Source organism: Acipenser ruthenus, chromosome 2 (assembly GCF_902713425.1).
Source record: "Acipenser ruthenus chromosome 2, fAciRut3.2 maternal haplotype, whole genome shotgun sequence".
Lineage (NCBI taxonomy): Eukaryota > Metazoa > Chordata > Actinopteri > Acipenseriformes > Acipenseridae > Acipenser > Acipenser ruthenus.
In genome coordinates this window covers 106025873-106046758 of record NC_081190.1, presented here as the reverse complement: position 1 = coordinate 106046758, position 20886 = coordinate 106025873, and the positions used below count along the sequence as shown (strand labels likewise).

Sequence of the window (20886 nt, the reverse complement as noted above, 5' to 3'; positions counted from 1 at the left end):
TTTTTCGGTGATTTACTTTTTTTTAATTGATCTATTAAACCATTTTGGCCATTTTGTTTTAGATTTAGATTTGTCTACTTTTGGGATGTAATTGTTTTGCACCTCTAGTACTACATTTTTAAATCATTTTTACCATACTTTTTCTGTGGATGTTTTCTCTATTTTACTCCAATCTACTTCTGTTAGTCTCTGTTTCATACCTTCATAGTTTGCTTTTCTAAAATTGTAAACCTTTAGTCATTCATTTTGGGGTTTTAAAAAATATTTCAAATGAGACCATGTTGTGGTTTGAGTTTGCCAATGGCTCTCTGACCTCTGTTTTAGTTATTCTGTCTTCATTATTTGAAAAGTCTAAATCAAGGCATGCCTCCCCTCTAGTTGGTGCCTTGACAAATTGCGTTAGGAAGCAGTCATTTGTCATTTCCACCATTTCAATTTCGTCCGTCGTGCCCCCCATCTGGTTTTCCCATTTTATATGGGGGAAGTTGAAATCCCCCATTAGTATGGCTTCTCCTTTTCTACACGCATTTCGAATGTCATTGTATAACAGATTATTTTGCTCAGCGTCTGAATTTGGCGGTCTATAGCATGCTCCTATTATTATGCCCTTTGAATTTGTGTCCATTATTCTGACCCATTGATTCTGCATTGTTTTCTTTGTCCTGATTTAACACCTGGGCTTGAAGACTATTTCTTATGTATAGCGCTACCCCTCCGCCTCTTCTGTCCTGCCTGTCTTTGAACGACAGTCATTGCAGTTCATGGTAGCTGGGAAAGGGTAAATTACCTTGAACTTTATTTCAGTCTGCTTATAGTCCTTGTTTGTTTAATTTGGCCAACGTGACTGTCACGTTCGCAAGCAAAATTAGTGCAAGACAGAAATGTGTAGTCTATTTTAGGTTTGAGTTAGGACTTTGGAGTTTACACTAGTGGGGTTCCCGTAGTTAAACCAGGCACAGACCATAATAACAGTGATTAAGTTAGAGAATCAGAGAACGATGGAGAATCTGCCATTAAGCAGTACATACCTTAGTGTTCCTGTTTCTTGTGCTCCTCCAGATAGAGAAAGATATATAAATAAATGATGGTTCATTTTGAAGCCGGACCCGCGTTGATCATTTCAACAGGTACTATACTGGTAATATTACAGTATTACATAGCCTTTCGATTGCGTCTCCATCTTCTGACACATCTCAGATGCCGCAGTTTCTCTTTTCTTCAGCAAACAAAATTACTTTTCTTTTAAAAGCTGCTTTAACAAATGTTCATGAAGTTCGCTGTGCAGCCATTTTAATATACCGGTACTGTACTGAGAGTAATATCAGTAGTGAGCAGTACTGTGTACAGTTGATCTTGTTGAAGCGCACCAGAATCATTGACATGCACAAATGTAAATTGGTACCCTAACTAAAAACCTCGAATCCAAGTCGCTCCCCCCAAATTTGAACTTTCATTTTGGCCACAAAAGTGCGACTTAAAAAGTTTGAGTAAATATGGTATAATATGTGTGTGTAAAAAAACATTGTAAGAAATACTCTTAAGTGTTGTGTGCTCAAAGTACGTATTCTGTTCTACATCCCCCATAGACTGTCAGTGGGACAATATGGAAGGTTCTATTATTTGAAAGCGACCCAAAAAAATAAAACCCAAAAAACAAAACACTCCAAAACAAAATAGTTTTAACGTCAAAACAAAAATCTTGGCATTTAATGGTTTCAAAAATTAAATCTCAACTAATTAATTATAGAGGTTTATGGTGTTGGCTTGAAGAGGTTTATAATATGTATTTTGTTCTGTAAATTATTGTATCACAGCTCTGGGGATGTAATATAACTGCAGTTTGGCAGTGCACATTGGTTACTCATTTTCTTTTCAGTCTGTTAATCATTTATTGGTGACAGACATTACTGACACAGTGAAACTCTTTATAGTGGAGGTCAAATACGTGGCTGACTTGCATGACCCATCTGCACTTGTACAAGGCTTCAGTTAGTGGTAAGTGCAGCTTCTACATATACTTGCTTTGAACGGCCATTTAAAAGGTAAGTGTTTTTATGAACCTTGCAATACTTAGCAATAAAAGTGTTTTTAAGGCTGGTGTAACATGAATTTGCTACCATGTGTACATTTTGTTTTCCTTATATGCTGGTTGTAGCTGTAACTGGACTTCTTTTTTTATGGTGTGTTATGAACTGTCTGTTTTTTGTAATTACCTTGGTGCCTGGGCTGAAACCGAACTATTTTCAAGCTTCTCATACCTGAAGTGCAGCATTAGTCAATCAAATCAGCATAATGGATCAAACAAACAAAAAAATAGGTCATGTTAAAAAAAAAAGTGATCCAAAAGGACAAAGTTACAGAAACGATTGGAACCAACAGCATATAGTAGGTTATGTTATTACTCTTTTAGTGTTTTTATCTTCTGTGTGCATATCAGACACACTTTTTCAAGTGTTGTTAAAGACAGTATTATGAAATATTTGACCAAACGCTGAATAAAGAAACTACAGCCAGATATAAACTGAATCAGTCTTGAATCAGCAGTGGGCAGAGTGCGATTTATTCTGATATGGACTAAACAGCGGATAGTAATAGCAGTGGTGCCATGACAATATCTACTGGGGTAGCAGAGTCAACACCCGACCCCCACCATCACTCAATAACGCATCATTGTGCTTCAGTTTATATTGCAATTTGGGCGGGATAGCACAAGTTTATTTATATAATTACAATGTTTCATGTGTTTATCGTTTTGTTTTGTATTTTAGTACTTTGATACTAAAAATTGACCGCAACCTGTATAAACATTTTGAATACAAAAAGAAAGAGCAAGGCGACTTTAACAGTATCTAATCTGTAAGCAAACATTTCACAAACCTGTTTCATTGAATGATGTCAAGTTTGCTCTATTGAGCATTTTTTTAAGGGCTTTAATTCTTTGATTTAATACAGTACCTAGAAATATCTACACAAACTTGTTAGTTCCTCAAATATTTATTAGCAGCCTGGAACATGTTATGTAAAATAAATAAATAAATAAAAGATGCATTCAACACAATTTGAGTTTAATACAGTATGTATATTACAAGGATGTGCTTATAAGATTTAAAGTGGTCTATAAATACTTGATTGTGATTGATCTCAGGAGAGCTGGAATGACTTTTCAGAATTAATAATTAGCTTCAAATGGCTTTTGAATTGCTATTTTATATTTCTTTCAATTATTTAAAAAGAGAAAAGAAAAAAAGCAACAGTAAAAAAGACTTGAAGCTACATGCTGTTAAAGTATGAAGAAACGAATGCACCTTCCAATACCAATGTGTTGACCGCAAGTACGACGTGACATGAAATGAGTGGCTGAAATTATATATATATATATATAACACTTTTAAGACTTCTTTTATTATTTTGTCATTTTTTTTAACAAAATCTGTCAGGCAAACACATAATTTTAAACACTGGAACCCTACATTTTCAGGGTCATACAGAGAGCGTGTCTACAGAAAACAGCATTTGATCTGTAGTTCAAATGCTAAATCAATATCTGACACAAGGACAAACCGCATGCAAAGCACATGTTGTACTCCATGAAGGCAGTTGCATTCAGGCTTTGAGATACAGTTGATTATTGAGTGAGAACTGATATTCAGATCGCTTTTAATATTAGCAACTATCAGTGATTGACTAAGACCAGCCCAAGAGCTAGGCAATTTGGTATTTTTTTAACTGAAAACCTAATCAATATAAACATTTCTGAATAAGAGTATTTAACCAGTCCTTAAATATGACCTTAGCTATGCCCACTAGATGGCACTGTTAATACACATATTGAGCAGACTGCAGAGAGAAACTACATTGGTTGCAAAGGTAATTGAAAACTAAATTTGAGGGTGACCATGCAGCCGCTTGTTGTGTTGTAAAAAATATATATCTTATGTGCACATATGTGATGTTTTCTACACTGGCTAAGTAATTCAACCATTTTCTTTTTCTTTATGTATCTATGCATTCTTTTATCAATTTAAATTTCCAAAATTATATTTAGAGCTAAATAGGTTCAAGAACGGTCTCTCCCATTTGGCCCCGAATTGATATCAATATAGTGTTTCAACTTCTTTAACAATTGATTCCTCCTCTCATGTCTGAGGTAATGTGATGCTATTACTGTACTTAAACGGATTGCTATATACAGGGAATGCTGGTCAACTTGTTAGTATTTACTGGTAAACACAAGCGTAACAATGTTAACATGATTTTTTATAGATTGCTGCTCTTCATGGCTCTTGGTGCACGCAATGGAAGGCATTATGTTACATCTTTATTTAAAACAGCTTACTATTGTATTTTCTTTGGTTTATATTCCACGAAAAAGCTTGTATAAGAAAGCAGGAATTTCGTTTCCCTCTTATGCTGGTAACTGGAGCTTCTGATTGACAGCAGAGGTAGTAACAGGTAGGGCCGGAACGAAGTGTACATTTTGACCTTCGAAGGTTCGGAACACATTACCAAAGGAAGGTTCGAACCTTCGATGGTACTCATTTGCATAATTTACTGGTGACGTTACCATAGCTACAAGTTTGTCTGATTGAAAATCCTATTTTATGGATAATCCATATAAATGTAATAAAACATTAACATGTAGTTTAAAAAATACGTTATATAGAACAGTAATCATGTTTTTAGAATTTAAATAAAAATACACGGATGGCGCTCACATTTTGAAATTAAAATTATTAGTGTTAGCGTATATTTTGTATGTTTCAAACATGTTTTACCATAGTACTTCTCTTACACTGTCTTACACGGCAGCGGCGCCATATAGAGTTGCTACATATAACGATTTACAACTTTTGTTTACATGAAATGCATTATACAAATCAAAAAATCCAATTTTGCATGTGATTTCTAGTATTCACACATTGTCAAACAGTTTCTGTTAACAGGGGAAAAAACAAAAACAAAAAAAAAAACACAGTGCCTGAATGAGCCTGACAAACCTTCAAAGGTTTAAAACAAATCTTAGAATCCCTGGCTAGTGAACGAACCTTCGAACACAACCCTAGTAACAGGTCTAGTATCTGCTTTCACTGCTGCATTGGTGCCTGGGTTTAAAATTAAGCTATTTTCATGCTTCTCACACCTGACGTGCATTGTCTATAGATGGGCATTTTCACAATAACAGCAGTAAACTCCAGAACTGTAGATTCAGTGAGTCTCCTGTTGCCAGCTTTTATTTAAAACCCTACCAACAGGACCAGTAAAAGAGGATGTGATTATTTTCTGCTGTGCACGGTCTTTCATTTATTGTTTGTGGTTATGTGGGGAAGCTATAAAAAAGGCCAACAAAATGCTTGGATATATAGTGAAAAGTGTTGAATTTAAATCAAGGGAAGTAATGTTAAAACTTGACAATGCATTATTAAGACCTCATCTAGAATATTGTCTTCAGTTCTGGTCACCTCGCTACAAAAAGGATATTGCTGCTCTAGAAAGAATGCAAAGAAGAGCGACCAGAATTATTCATAGTTTAAAAGGCATGTCATATGCAGACAGGCTAAAATAATTGAATCTATTCAGTCTTGAACAAAGAAGACTACACACCGATCTGATTCAAGCATTCAAAATTCTAAAAGGTATTGACAATGTTGACCCAAGGGACTTTTTCAACCTGAAAAAAGAAACAAGCACCAGGGGTCACAAATGGAGATTAGATAAAGGGGCATTCAGAACAGAAAATAGGAAGCACTTTTTTACAGAGAATTGTGGGAGTCTTGAACCAACTCCCCAGTAATGTTGTTGAAGCTGACACCCTGGGATCCTTCAAGAAGCTGCCTGATGAGATTCTGGGATCCGTAAGCTACTAACAACCAAACGAGCAAGATGGGTCGAATGGCTTCCTCTCGTTTGTAACCTTTCTTAAGTTCTTATTTATTGTTTGTGGTTGAGAGACCTAACCAGGACATGCTTCTCTTGAGCGACCCTCATAATTAAGGCTTCTGACATTGGCCATATCACCAGGGTACAAAAAAAAATCACTTCCTGAAAACTTAACATGGTCCCAGGAGTGAATATGCCAGACCATGAAAGTTTAATACAGTACCTCTGTTTGCCTGTATACTTCAGTTATGTCTTCTTAGAACAGTGAAATGATGTCTTCCGAAAGCAGTGAAACCAATCTGCATTTTATGATTGTATATATACATACCATTATGTTGTTCTCTTTCAGTTTCCCTATGTAAAGTTCTATACGTACCTGACACTTTTGACACCATTGAGTTTTTGTATTTTTTATTTCCTACTTCAGTAACACAGACAGCAGACGTTCAATAAAAGTATACTAACACTAGTTTTATATAGATTTTTCTAGCATTTTAATTCAATTTTTTTTTTACCAATAATATCCCCTTCTGAAAGCTGTAGTTTGTGCTAATGAGAGAGAGAGAGAGAGAGAGAGAGAGAGAGAGAGAGAGAGAGAGAGAGAGAGAGAGAGAGAGAATATAGTATATTAAAAATGCCAAAATTCAGATTTTCCATCCATCAATCAAGAAGCCTCATTAGGGTTCTGCTAGATGGCTGTGTTAATTTGAATATCTTTTTTTTTTAACTCTGTAATTTAATTGTAAAGGATTAAACCTAGGTACAGTAGTAGATCTAGACTTGCAGCACAGTTGTGACATGGTCAGCGCATGTCACATTTTCAACGATGCAAATTTGTAGTATATTTGGCGTTTGAAAATGGCACCATTAACATAAAAAATGTGAAAGCTTCTTCAAAATCCCAATTTCACCACTGGTGTTCAAATGTATTCTACTGCTGAAGTGAAACAGCATAATGTACTATGTTTTTTCTCTGTGTTTAACAGAATTGCACTATACTAGACCATGGGGCAGGCTGAAAAAATCAATAACTTAGAAAATGAAGACGTAAATAATGGAAGCAATACAACAAATCAAGTAAGATTTTTTTTTTATATATATATTTAGAGAGTTGGTTTATATTATCTTTTTTAATTGTCTACTAACATAGGCATAGCATTATTATTGTCATTATGTTATGCCACATATAAAAAGGATTAGCCCGTTTCATTTCATGGCTGTACTTTTCACATTTAGAACACAGTGCATAAAATATACTGTCTCCTTTATTATGCCACTAATACTGTTTAACATGACAGTATTTCATTGGGTGATACATAAATGCCATTTACCGTCAAAAAACATCACTCATCGTGACGTTAAACCAAAGTGCCCTTAGATACCAATTTTCTCATTAACATATTATTTGTCTGATTCATAAATTTGTATTGTGCAGTTAATTGATCTCATTCTCTGCCTGGTCTGAGGCATATGTTAATTATGATGCCAGTAAGAGGAACGCGTATTTAAGCCAATAGTAATAATAAAAAAGTCTGTTTAATTATCCAATAATTATATCATTTAAGTATTTAGTTATTTTTAACCCATACATTACATTGCATTGTTAACTCATCTGAACAGGATAGGCTACTTACTGCTTGGAAAACAGAAGTCACGTTTGCTGTTCATTGCAACAGCTGGAAAAAATGACAGGCGCGTGTGCTTGTGTGGGTTGTACATCAAGAAGAGGGGGATATATTGGAAAATGATCCTCCCAGAAGAGTGAGAAGAGCTGCGACTTCCCTCTGGATTACTCTGATGATATGATTCGTAGTCTGTATCGATTTAATAGGAGCGCCATTATTCACCTTTGTGGAGAACTAACATGTACGGAAGAGTTGAACTGCTGGAAACAGGGCTGTCCCCGTATTAATGAAAATTACAAACTCAGTGCATGAGCACTCACTTTCTGTTGTGTGCAGAAAGTTAGTACTTTGCTTTACATATTCCCTCTACCGATAGAGGCAGCTCAAGTCATTTTTAAGTCAATTATATTTTATTACGCCATGTGTGTACAGCCTTGACCAAAAGTTTTCCATCACCCTATGAACTCATTTTGTTTCATAAAGTCAAATGAAACCTGCTGAATAATATTATGTGGTCGTCCTCATCTTCCTCTCCTTCCCCTCCCCATCTCTGGTTTCCCCTCCTAAGAAGAGGAGAAATTGCCACCGGTCTCATAGATTGGAGAGCTCTGAACAACTGGATAAGGTCTGGGAGGCTGTTTCCCAAAAGGGGAGAATAGTCTAGCTACACCTGCTCCCTCTGTGCCGTTAGAGAAACAGGGAGTAGTACATGATCTGCTGCCTATCACTGCCTCTGAAGAGGTGGCTGATCAAGAGTTCCACTCTAAGGAGGGGTATACTCAGATAATGCAACACCAGTAGCGCATATATCATTGTCAGCAGAGGTTATGCCGCTGATTAAGAGGGCCACTGATGTCTTACATGTCCCATGGCCTGTAGATGACAAACAGAAATGCTCTATTTTTGAGGATGATCCCACTCCTTCTCAGGTGTCTCCTTTGGTACACCCAGATTTTCTTTTTTATTATTTTTATTGTTATTATTATTATTATTATTATTATTATTATTATTATTATTATTATTATTATTATTATTATTATTATTATTATTTATTTCTTAGCAGACGCCCTTATCCAGGGTGACTTACAATTGTTACAAGATATCACATTATTTTTACATACAATTACCCATTTATACAGGTGGGTTTTTACTGGAGCAATCTAGGTAAAGTACCTTGCTCAAGGGTACAGCAGCAGTGTCCCCCATCTGGGATTGAACCCACGACCCTCCAGTCAAGAGTCCAGAGCCCTATCCACTACTCCACACTGCTGCCCTTATTAAAATAAGTTTAAAACATAGCAAATCCACAAAACCAACGAAATACATAGTATATCATATTATCAACAACACCAACGTGTGTTGTAGAAATAAAGCAACAATTGTTTTGAAAACTGTCCAAAATATTTACTTAGTGGCTAAGAATGAAAAATGTCAAGATAAAAATGCCATTTTTTATATGGAAATTGTCAAAATAAAAGGGGAAGCTGGAAGAATTTACCAGTCAGGACAACGGCATTTAAATACTACTACTATTAAACTGTATCTGTTGGTAATGTGGTTCCTTCTAGCAGTTTTCAAACTGGGGTACACGTACCCCTGGGGGTACTCGAGAAAATTCTGAAATGGCAGACAACGCATTTTATTTAGTACCACTTGCCAATCTATTGCAAACTTTTGTCATGTAATCAACGTTTAATCGCTAACACCAGAATGATGTGCTGTGACAGAGCGTTCAGTGCACACACCGCTAATTTACATATTAAATACAGACGTGCTCAAATTTGTTGGTACCCCTCCACAAAAAACGAAAAATGCACAATTTTCTCTGAAATAACATGAAACTGACAAAAGTAATTGGCATCCACCATTGTTTATTCCATATTTAATAGAAATCAGACTTTGCTTTTGATTTTTTATTCAACATAATATTGTAAATAATAAAACAAATGAAAATGGCATGGACAAAAATGATGGGACCGCTAACCTAATATTTTGTTGCACAACCTTTAGAGGCAATCACTGCAATCAAACGTTTTCTGTAGCTCTCAATGAGACTTCTGCACCTGTTAACAGGTAATTTGGCCCACTCTTCCTGAGCAAACTGCTCCAGCTGTCTCAGGTTTGATGGGTGCCTTCTCCAGACTGCAAGTTTCAGCTCTTTCCATAGATGTTCGATAGGATTCAGATCAGGACTCATAGAAGGCCACTTCAGAATAGTCCAATGTTTTGTTCTTATCCATTCTTGGGTGCTTTTAGCTGTGTGTTTTGGGTCATTATCCTGTTGGAGGACCCATGACCTGCGACTGAGACAGAGCTTTCTGACACTGGGCAGTACGTTTCGCTCCAGAATGCCTTTATAGTCTTGAGATTTCATTGTGCCCTGCACAGATTCAAGACACCCTGTGCCAGGCGCAGCAAAGCAGCCCCAAAACATAACCGAGCCTCCTCCATGTTTCACTGTAGGTATGGTGTTCTTTTCTTTGAAAGCTTCATTTTTTCGTCTGTGAACATAGAGCTGATGTGACTTGCCAAAAAGCTCCAGTTTTGACTCATCTGTCCAAAGGACATTCTCCCAGAAGGATTGTGGCTGGTCAATATGCATTTTAGCAAATTCCAGTCTGGCTTTTTTATGTTTTTCTTTCAAAAGTGGAGTCCTCCTGGGTCTTCTTCCATGGAGCCCACTTTCGCTCAAAAAGCGACGGATGGTGCGATCAGAAACTGACGTACCTTCACCTTGGAGTTCAGCTTGTATCTCTTTGGCAGTTATCCTTGGCTCTTTTTCTACCATTCGCACTATCCTTCTGTTCAATCTGGGGTCGATTTTCCTCTTGCGGCCGCGCCCAGGGAGGTTGGCTACAGTTCCATGGACCTTAAACTTCTTAATAATATTTGCAACTGTTGTCACAGGAACATCAAGCTGCTTGGAGATGGTCTTGTATCCTTTACTTTTACTATGCTTGTCTTATTTTCTTTCTGATCTCCTCAGACAACTCTCTCCTTTGCTTTCTCTGGTCCATGTTCAGTGTGGTGCACACAATGATACCAAACAGCACAGTGACTACTTTTCTCCATTTAAATAGGCTGAATGACTGATTACAAGATTGGAGACATGTGTGATACTAATTAAAGAAACTAATTAGTTTGAAATATCACTATAATCCAATTATTTATTATCTTTTCTAAGGGGTACCAACAAATGTGTCCAGGCCATTTTAGAATATCTTTGTAGAATAAGCAATAATTCATCTCTTTTCACAGCTTCTTTGCTTTATTCTATGACATACCAAAGGCATGCAAGTATACATGATAAAATAGCTTTTAATTTCATCACTTTTCAGGAGGAATGAAGCATTATTTCAATGAGCTGTAAGGGTACCAACAAATTTGAGCACGTCTGTATGTACATTTTAAATAAGCCCTGTTGTTTAAATGTAATATAAACAGTTGGGCGATTACTGCAGTCTGTCTGGGATACAAAAAAGACATTTTAAAAAACTAAACGCCTAGTCTTTAACTCATTTTATTTCCTGTGTGCGTTCATGCCTGCAAGTCGATATTTATTTGTTTCAATGACCCGATTAAAGTTTATTGTAACTTAAGTACTATTGGTTCATTTCAAAATACAGAATGTATGGCCATTGTGACTAAATTATTATGTGACTAAATTATTGGTGACTAAAACTGTACGTTTTAGTCACCAATAATTTAAAAATGCCAGTAATTTGTTTTCGTATTGAGGTCAGCTGTAGAGATGCGTGGATAGTTTACTTTTCTTTGCCGCCTTTTCTATAACTTTATCATCAATATAAATACATGATTGCGGTAAACGTGCGCGCGATTTAAAAAAACAAAACTGTTAGCCAATACTGTAAAATGTTGCAGAAGAAAATCCACTCGTTTTTTCAGCAAGAGTGAAATAGAACAAACAGAACGACAAGTTGTAGAAGATGAAGACTTGGATTCGGAACACCAGACAAAAAAGAACAAAGTTCACAAGCGTCATATAACAGAAAAAGAAAACAAGCAGCAAAGTTTCAGCCTTATTGGAAAACTCTGTTTCCATGGGTTGTATATAATATTCTAACACTGTTTTTTTTATTCTTTTTATTGTAAAAAGACATACATGGTATAAGTAATTCATAATGCATTCTGTGTCTGTATGTAGCTTTTCAGGGCAAATAAATCTGGTTCTTGAGTTTTAATGTTCTAAAACTTTACAGCTGTAAATTACCAATTTATTGGGGGACATTGTGGCATCCCGACCCATTGAGCCTGCAGCTCTGGGCCTGGCCCCTGAACGGCAACATTTGAGCCAGAATGCCACAGTGGAGTCCACGCGTTCAGTCTCCCCAGGAGGGCATTTCCTGGCGGGGGAATTTTTTAAAGGAGCTCGGCGGCTTCGGCCACCTGTGAACAGCATTGTCCCTCGCTGAAGGCTTAATGTGGTGCTTGAAGCACTTATGAAGCCTCCCTTTGAGCCCTTGCATTCAGCGGAGCTGAAGCATTTATCTATGAATGCAGCTTTCTTGCTTGGAGTTACATCTGCTTTTTTGCCAAAAACAATCTTGGCATTCCACATTAACCAGACAGTGGAACTTGAGGCTTTTCATCCGCTTCCTTTCCAGCCTGAGGGGCAGCTCCATACGCTTTGCCCGGAGCCTGAGGTATTATTTCTGGTATGATGACAATTTGCTGTGATTGCTTTTGATGTGGAAATACCTGCAGATAGTAGTAAATAATGAGTAAAAAATATCTGCACTATGCGTGAACCAGCTGTCACTAACTACATTAATAACCCACCAATTTAAATCTGGTTAGTTCAGCTCAGAACTTTCTCTATGAGAAAAAGAAAAGAGTATTTGAAATAGAATGTATTTTAGGAAGGTCCAGTCTCTTGTAATAGAGAGTAAGAGATAAGAAATAAGAAATAGATTTTAAAATATCGGTTATGGCTCCTTTAAGATTAGGATTCTGTTTTCAAGGTTGTCCAGACATACAACTCAGGCACTATCTCTGCCCCATAAAGACGCCCTTCTTGGTACACCAAACCCCCTTGACTTTGCCTTGCTATCTGGCCAGGTATTACTGCCTGTGTCATTTGGTTTTATGGCTTAATTGTTGTGCAGTAATGTTGCTTGACCAATGATTCTATCAGGTGCTTGGATTTGATTTGTGCCTGTTACTCCCTTGAAGGTGAAGTCAATCAAATGTAAGACTTGTTGCTTACCTAAAAGTATGACTCTATAACTACATTTTAATTCACGATTTGTAAAACAATGGATGACATCCAGAAATATTATTTATCCCCAAAGGTGATAAGACAACAGTATTTTGTAAATTGCAGTGGAATTTGATGGCAATTGAGGGAAGCTTTACATTTTTCTTGTTGTGGAGTCTGATGTCTAGTGGCACTTGTCCTACAGTAATCTTCATTTGGGTAAATCAAAGCTCTTATTTGACAGTGCCTCTGCCTAAAGACATGCAACTCAGACACCCACCTTGGAAATAATGAACCATTCCTTAATCACTGTAGTAATTGGGGGGGGGGGGGGGGGGGTGGGGATAAATGATGAAGGATATCTCCACTGTAAAAAGTACTGACTGACCAAAAAAATATGAGGCTTGGGGTTGGATCTGACCCTGCGGATAGTAACAGCAATTGTTTATGACAGCTTTCCGGGCCCTAAGTTAATTAAGTACTTGGTGTACCTACATAAAAAAGGCCAGTGCTGACAGAGAAATTGTGTGGGGGGGAAATTAGAAGCTAATAAAGGATAAAGTATGGTGCCCTTTATAAGAACAAGGTACAGTGCCTATAGTAAGTATTCACCCCCCTTGGACGTTTTCACAGTTTGAATTACAAACTGAAATCTTGATGCATTTAAATTTGATTTTTTTCCTTTGATTTACACAACCTACTCAACACTTTCAATGTCTGAAAAAAAATGGGAGGGTGAAAAAACAAATCAATTAAAAATAAAAACCTGAAAAGTCTTCATTAGATAAGTATTCACCCCCTTTAATATGACACTCCTAAATAAGCTCAGGTGCAACCAATTAACTTCAAAATTCGCACAATACGTCAAATGGAGTCCATCTGTGTGCAATAAAAGGTCCCACAGTTGGGTAGTGCATTCAAAACAAAGATACTACCATGAAAACCAAGGAGCTTTCAAAACAACTCCGGGATAAAGTTGTGGAAAGGCACAGATCAGGGGAGGGGTATAAAAAGATTTCAAAGGCATTGAATATCCCTTGGAGCACAGTCAAGTCGATCATTAAGAAGTGGAAGGTATACGGCACCACCCAGAATCTGCTTAGAGCAGGCCGTCCTCCCAAACTGAGCAGCCGGGTAAGAAGGGCATTGGTCAGAGAAGCCAGCAAGAGACCAATGACAACTCTGAAAGACCTACAGCATTCCATGGCTGAGATGGAAGAAACTGTCCATGTGTCAACAATAGCTCAGGTACTCCACAAATCTGGCCTGTATGGAAGAATGGCAAGAAGGAAGCCATTTCTGAAAATAAACCCATGTAAAATCCCGCTTGGAATTTGCAAAAAGGCATGTGGGAGACTCTGAAAAGATGCGTCAAAAGATTCTGTGGTCCGATGAAATAAAATTTGAACTATTTGGCCTAAATACAAAGCGTTATGTCTGGCACAAACCCAACACAGCACATCACCCAGGTAACACCATCCCTACTGTGAAGCATGGTGGTGGCAGCATCATGCTGTGTGGATGCTTTTCATCGGCAGGGACTGGGAAGCTTGTCAGGGTAGAGGGCAAAATGGATGGAGATAAATACAGGCAAATACTTCAGTCTGCAAAAGACCTAAGACTGGGATGGAGATTCACCTTTCAGCAGGACAATGACCCCAAGCACACAGCCAAAGCGACACTGGAGTGGCTTAAAACAAGAAAGTGAATGTCCTAGAGTGGCCCAGTCAAAGCACCGATTTGAATCCGATTTGAGAATGTGTGGCAAGACTTGAAGATTGCTGCCAAAGGTGGTTCTACCAAGTATTGACTCAGGGGGGTGAATACTTATCTAACCAAGACATTTCAGTTTTTTTTTATTTTTCATTATTGTTATTATTATTATTTATTTTCTTAGCAGACGCCCTTATCCAGGGCAACTTACAATTGTTACAAGATATCACATTATACACCACATTATTTTTATTTTTTTTACATACAATTACCCATTTATGCAGTTGGGTTTTTACTGGAGCAATCTAGGTAAAGTACCTTGCTCAAGGGTACAGCAGCAGTGTCCCCCACCTGGGATTGAACCCACGACCCTCCGGTCAAGAGTCCAGAGCCCTAACCACTACTCCACACTGCCATTAAGTGTTGTTTCACAATAAAAATCCTTGCCTCTTCAAAGTATTGAGTAGGTTGTGTAAACCAAAGGAAAAAAAAATCCCATTTAAATGCATCAAGATTTCAGGTTGTAAAACGTCCAAGGGGGTTGAATACTTACTATAGGCACTGTATAAATATAAAGGTTGTGTTCTTCATTGCAGCGGTTTACAGTAAATGACTTCTTTAGATGTCTAATGCAGCAATCTTGGTGTATTGAATTGTGTGTTAAGGGTTTTAGATTCTGCTGGAGACATATCTTTAAACGCTGGTATACTGTATGTCCTGTGGAAACCTGAAAGAATGTGTGTTTTATTTCAGGGATGGACTTGTCGTCTTGTGATAGCTTCTCTGTTTGGAGCTTTCGGTTCTTCGTATCTGTATGGCTACAATCTGTCTGTTGTCAATGCTCCAACCTTGGTAAGTTAGACAACATATGGGTTGTCTTTCACCATCCTTTACCATACACTACTTACCAGAACTTTACAATGCTTTTACAATGACTTACTAAGCGTTGCCTTATTCATGGTACAGTAAATTTAGCTACTAAGGAGTGGACTAAATGTAAAAATACAGAGCTACATTTTTTCTATATGAAAGGCACACACATTATAATAAACATGTATTTATTATTAAGGTATTTTTTTCATAGCAATTCGTGAACAAAATGATCCACTCATATGAGGGAACTTAGAAAAATGTAAAACATGTAAGAGGTGGGAAAAGCTACAATTGGTTGAGAAGTTGGTTCCTGTAGTTGAAGTCCAAAGACACAAAGCCTGATCAATAAAAAACAAATGCAGAAACCATTGCATTCATAACTAATTAATGATGTTGTGTAAAGATAGGGAGTTTCTTCAATCTCCCCAAAAGGCAGGAGATCAAGGATTGATGCCACTGACATTAGAACACTGACACATCTATAAAAGCAAATATTAATCTTTTAGTACTACTACATATTTTATTATTGAGTGTTATGGGTGAACATCAGCTTCAGTGGATGTTCTGGCTGTTGGAAATAGACTTGCTTTATTGCTGTGAAGCATGTATAGCAATATGATTTCATATAATTAAAATTTAAGATAATTAATATTTATCCTGAATACCATGACTAATGACTCCTTTGAGTAAATCCAGTGTGCCATGTTTGCATTTCAATTCAGTTGACAACATTACCTCCAGAGCACAGGAATAACCATTGGCATAAACTACACCAAGCTATATTAATATTTTACTGGCAGAAATGAATGAGACAAAGATACATTAGGGGAAGAAAGAGCATCCTCCAATATAACTGCACAGTTCATGACTGATATCCCAATAACACAACAATACCACTTTAACAAAAAAATCAGCCCTACTCGATCTCCCGTTTTCCCTGAAGCCTGCCTTTCCTCACCTTTTATGAGTCATCATTTTTATATTATACTTTTTATTGTCAAACCCATTGCAACTTTTTCACAAGGAAAGTGTACCCTGTCCAGTTTCTAAAAACACCACCACAAATTAGCCGATTGTCACAACATTGACAATGGCAATACGCCCAAACGTTTGTTTACTTGACACAGGGCCTCCACAAGCTCTAACTCTCTCTAACACAATGTGCCAAGTAGCTTCCCCTTGCTATTTTCTTCCTGTGAGATACTGTATATTCTCAATTATATTCTCAATATTTGCATATTCTCTTCTAAATAGGAATTTAGGCTTGTTTAATAAATGCCCCCCCCCCCCCCCCTTTCTATTTTCTCAGGTTTCTCACATTCAAATTAAATTTGTGTTTGTTTAGTACGGGTGGCACACACAGTCTTCATTTCTTATAGGGGTCACGTGACAACTGTAAATAACAAGGCTGTAAACTCTTGTTTATACAGATGTAAATGTTTATTATTGCTATTAATAATAATAATAATAATAATAATAATAATAATAATAATAATAATAATAATAATAATAATAATAAAAATAATAATAATAACATCATTGAAGACAAGTGAATAAATATATACTTGTTTCTCTGTTTCCCCAGTATGTTAAGGAATTTTACAATAAAACTTGGAATGATAGGTATGACCAACCCATGGAAGCAGCGTCCTTGACACTTATGTGGTCAGTAACAGTTTCCATTTTTGCCATTGGAGGTCTTGTAGGAGCTATAATGGTATCTCCTCTGGTGAAGCTCTTGGGAAGGTAAGTGTGAAAGGGAGTACTTCTATTCATACTATCTAGTGATTTTAAAAGACTGCCTTTCTAATCCCCCTTTGCTGTCATGTTGACAAACATATTTTCACAGGTGCTTAATACATGTTAAGGTTTAACATTACTAACTTTACGTTGTTTTCTTATTTTCACACTGATTCAACAATACTCTTATATTAGAGGGTACTGAAATTAATTTGGGATGAACACCACTGTTTCATCCCTCTCGATTTGGCACCACATGTAGTCAACAACAAGGCATTAAAAAGTTACAGGGGTTTATGGAAAAGGGTACATTATTTTGGCATACTTGTTGCACTTTTTACAGCGCTGTTGAAGGTAGACTGTAGAAGACAGCAGGTAAAATTATGGACACTGTATGTGTCTAGCAAGTAACCACATTCCTCTACAAAAACACCTATTTTGTGACCTATTTATTTGAGTTGAAAAAAATATATTTAAAATGACAGTTGTGTTGCAAATCTGAAAAAAATAGGACTGTCAACTGTTGATATATGCCAGATGACAGCATTAGTTGTAGTAGAGTTCATCATTCAAACCTGTCTTTATAGCCTCCTAGACATATAAGGTGGCTAAGACTGTAAGAAAGACAGCACTTTGACTGCATAGAAACACATTCTAAATTAGTCTTGCTTTGGAGGTAGGTTATTTTGATATATGTTATCAGAAGTTATCCATAGGGAGTAAAACACAAACAACTGGCCCTTAGTGCCATCAAAACATAGAATGTTCCAGGCAGTTTTACTGTTGATTTAAAAAAAAAATAAAAAATGAAAAGTGTGAATACAAAGTCAGCTTTCTAGGCAGTTTTAGCAACCTGGAAAAGGGTGGAGCAACTTATATATAGGTGCAATTTATACACCATATTTTCCTGTAGATTCAAATACATTCCAAATCTGACAGTATGTTAATTTGTTCATTTCTGTAGTAGCAGTAAGGGTGGCAATTCTGTGGATAGTTTCTTGCGTTTTCAAACGATGAACCTGATTATAGTAATTGCATTTCCATGTCGAATTGCGAGGCTGGGATCACAGGGTTTTCAATATTGCATTCACTAATAATATAACTCCCATCAGCTTAGAGTCATTTTTTCGTTCAAATCTAATTTCGTGTGGAACATGCCAAGTTTGAGATGTAATGCCCTTATGTTGAATATTATTAGGTCAGAACAACCTTGTAACCTTGTTTTCTGCTGATTTTAGCATTTAGCTGTTTTAGCTGTAGAAAGAGATTGTGATGCAATAAAATTGTCATTTGGTTTAGAGTCCTGCATCGGGTCGGGTTCGGGTCGGAATGTGAACTTTTTCGCTGTTTGCGGTTCGGGTGAGGGTAATTATTGGGTCAGGCTTTGGTCTGAATTTGAATCACCAAAAACGTTTCTGTCCTTTCAGCATACTCATCTGTAATCCTTTCCCAAATAACGTATTTGAAGGTAAATGTACTGGTATTTCCTGCACTAAAGCAGGAGGTGATTAGGGAGGAGTCAGATGACTAGGCAGTGTTCTCGGTTTGTATTCCCGCTTGTTTGATATGTCACAAGATCCTTTTATCACGTCTGCTTGGTGATAGTAAAAATGTCTGTGGACGAGGTGAAACAAAAGATTTATATCATGTAGTGGATAATAGTGCAAATCACAAGTGTGGAATTCTTTTGGAATCATAGCGAATGCATATAATGAACATGTGACTGGATTCATTGCTTGATAAAATCTAACCGAAACTGACATTTTTGTACAATGAAAAGAGGGGTAGTCGTGACACTAAATAGGCGGCATGTTTGGGAGCTCATATAAATCAAAAAAAGTTATGGCAAGACTTACCTGGCTGGTTCTGACAGCCCTCAGTAGGGATAACCACGGCTTCATACTTAGTCTGGGTGTTCAGATGTCTAGGGCTGTTTTCTTTTTAGATTTCTAAAGCAGTTTGTTGATGAATGGTGCTGGTGCTGGTGCTAGTACTAGACATAATAGACTCTGTTCACGGGCTGTCGCATATATTTAGGTCTTCAACCCAGTTCACATTTGCAGTTTAAGGCACTGTAGCAGAGTAGGAGCCCTGAACATGAAGAGCTGTTTTTGCGTGAATATATATTGTAAATAGTTTTGTGTAAAAATGTTGTAAATAATGAATGAAGTACCTGACGCTCCTGGGAGAGCCTGTCTGCTGTGTGTGATTGCCAGCTGTGGATAATCAGCAGGTAGGTGTGCTCCAATGGGGCTTCAGGTATAAAGAGGTCCTGTTTATTCACCTCAGGGCTGCTTCAAAGCCAAAGCCAACTGACTGAAGGTCGTCCACACTACCCGAACATAGAGACACTGAAATGTATTGTTGCTGCTACATTCTGTCAGCTTATTGATTTACATCCAAGTGTAAGGGCCTTATCCATAGAGTCTTATGTATTATAGTAACACAAGGTGTAATAAACCAACATACTTAGCAAGAACTTTTCTGTATGTTTCTTGGAGGCTGGAGTTCTACGGTTTTTGCTGACATGAATCTTTTCTCATCAGTGTTTTGTCATCAGATACTATTTTAAAATACTGCCAAACATCAATTGCTTTGATGCCAACATGCTGCTTCAATCATTTCAATTTTGAAAACCATCTCTTCTTCACACTGACTTTGCAACATATGTCATAGCCTTATGTTGAACATTATGAGGTCAAAACAACACACTATTACCATCTGTTAGAATTGTATTTGTATTGGCATGTTTAAACATGCAAGCGTAATATGTAAGCAAAATACGGTTAAATACAGTTAAATTGTATTCAGTTATTAACTTATTTTAATATAACAAAAAAAAATGTGGGAAAAGGTCTACAATATATAAACTCTATGAAAGTCTGTTTTAAAAATGACATCTTCAAAAGTGCTCAAAGTTCAACTGTGGAATCAAAGTTTACTTGCATATGGTGGGATAACAATGTATAATTGTGCTGCAGCATATTTTTATAGTATTATAATAAAACATATAATTGGATCTTGATATAAATATTTTAAATTAAACGGCTAACAGACTGTATTATTTCCACTTTTATCTACACTGTTTTTTTATGTAATTGCAGGAAGGGCACATTGTTGCTGAACAATATTTTTGCCATTGTTGCTTCCCTTATGCTGGCCCTAGGGGAGGTAGCAGGATCCTTTGAAATGCTTATATTGGGTCGATTTATAATTGGAGTTGATGCTGGTGAGTTGAATGTTAACTAATTACCAAGGGGCTGTTAAAGCATATTAACTGTTTTTTTTTTTGTTTTTTTTGCAATTATAAATATTAGGTGATACTTTGACCTAAAGCCATTAAAATGCATTATTCACAATTACTGAGTCTTTCAAAGTGAATAAATATATTATGAACCACAGTGAGCCCTGAAATCAGCATGAAGATGTTACGTGTCACATATTAATAAAATCATTTTATTATGGACTTTTTCCCGTACACAATACAGAATGGATCTTTGTTGTCTGCATGTACACTATATTTATGTTCATTTATTTAAAAATTAATTTGACATGATTTTCGATTCATTTTGGAAGGATATTCATGTTCATTCCATCTGGTTAAAGCATTTCACCAGAGGCAGCGTTAGCCATTTAACTCATCAGACTTGGCACCACATGAATGTCCTTCCAAAATGAATAGAACATCATGTCAAATTAGTTTTAAAATAAATTAACATAAATATAGATGCATAAAACACAGGTCTGTGGTGTTTAAGAAGCATAACACTGTTCATATTTCCATAATTTACAAGAATCATGCCATATTCTAACAGGGCGAGGTTACATACCTGGGTCGTC

General features: G+C 36.7%; 1 protein-coding gene across 6 annotated transcripts in view; it reads left to right on the top strand.

Annotated features, from left to right (window-relative positions):
* The window catches only part of slc2a9l2 (solute carrier family 2 member 9, like 2), a 146428-nt gene that overhangs the window by 11345 nt on the left and 114197 nt on the right, over window positions 1-20886 (top strand). For 2 of the 6 annotated variants that reach the window (XM_034013333.3, XM_059005573.1), the window contains exons 1-5: window positions 6866-6954; window positions 11723-12166; window positions 15187-15285; window positions 16892-17052; window positions 20151-20275. In XM_034013333.3, the coding sequence (XP_033869224.1) occupies window positions 11963-12166; window positions 15187-15285; window positions 16892-17052; window positions 20151-20275 (589 nt within the window). In that variant the 5' untranslated portion in view covers window positions 6866-6954; window positions 11723-11962. Of the gene's footprint in view, window positions 1-1943; window positions 2043-6863; window positions 6955-11722; window positions 12167-15186; window positions 15286-16891; window positions 17053-20150; window positions 20276-20886 lie in introns of those variants that run through there. The other 4 variants (XM_059005555.1, XM_034910307.2, XM_034013335.3 and 1 more) reach the window with 3 other exon arrangements.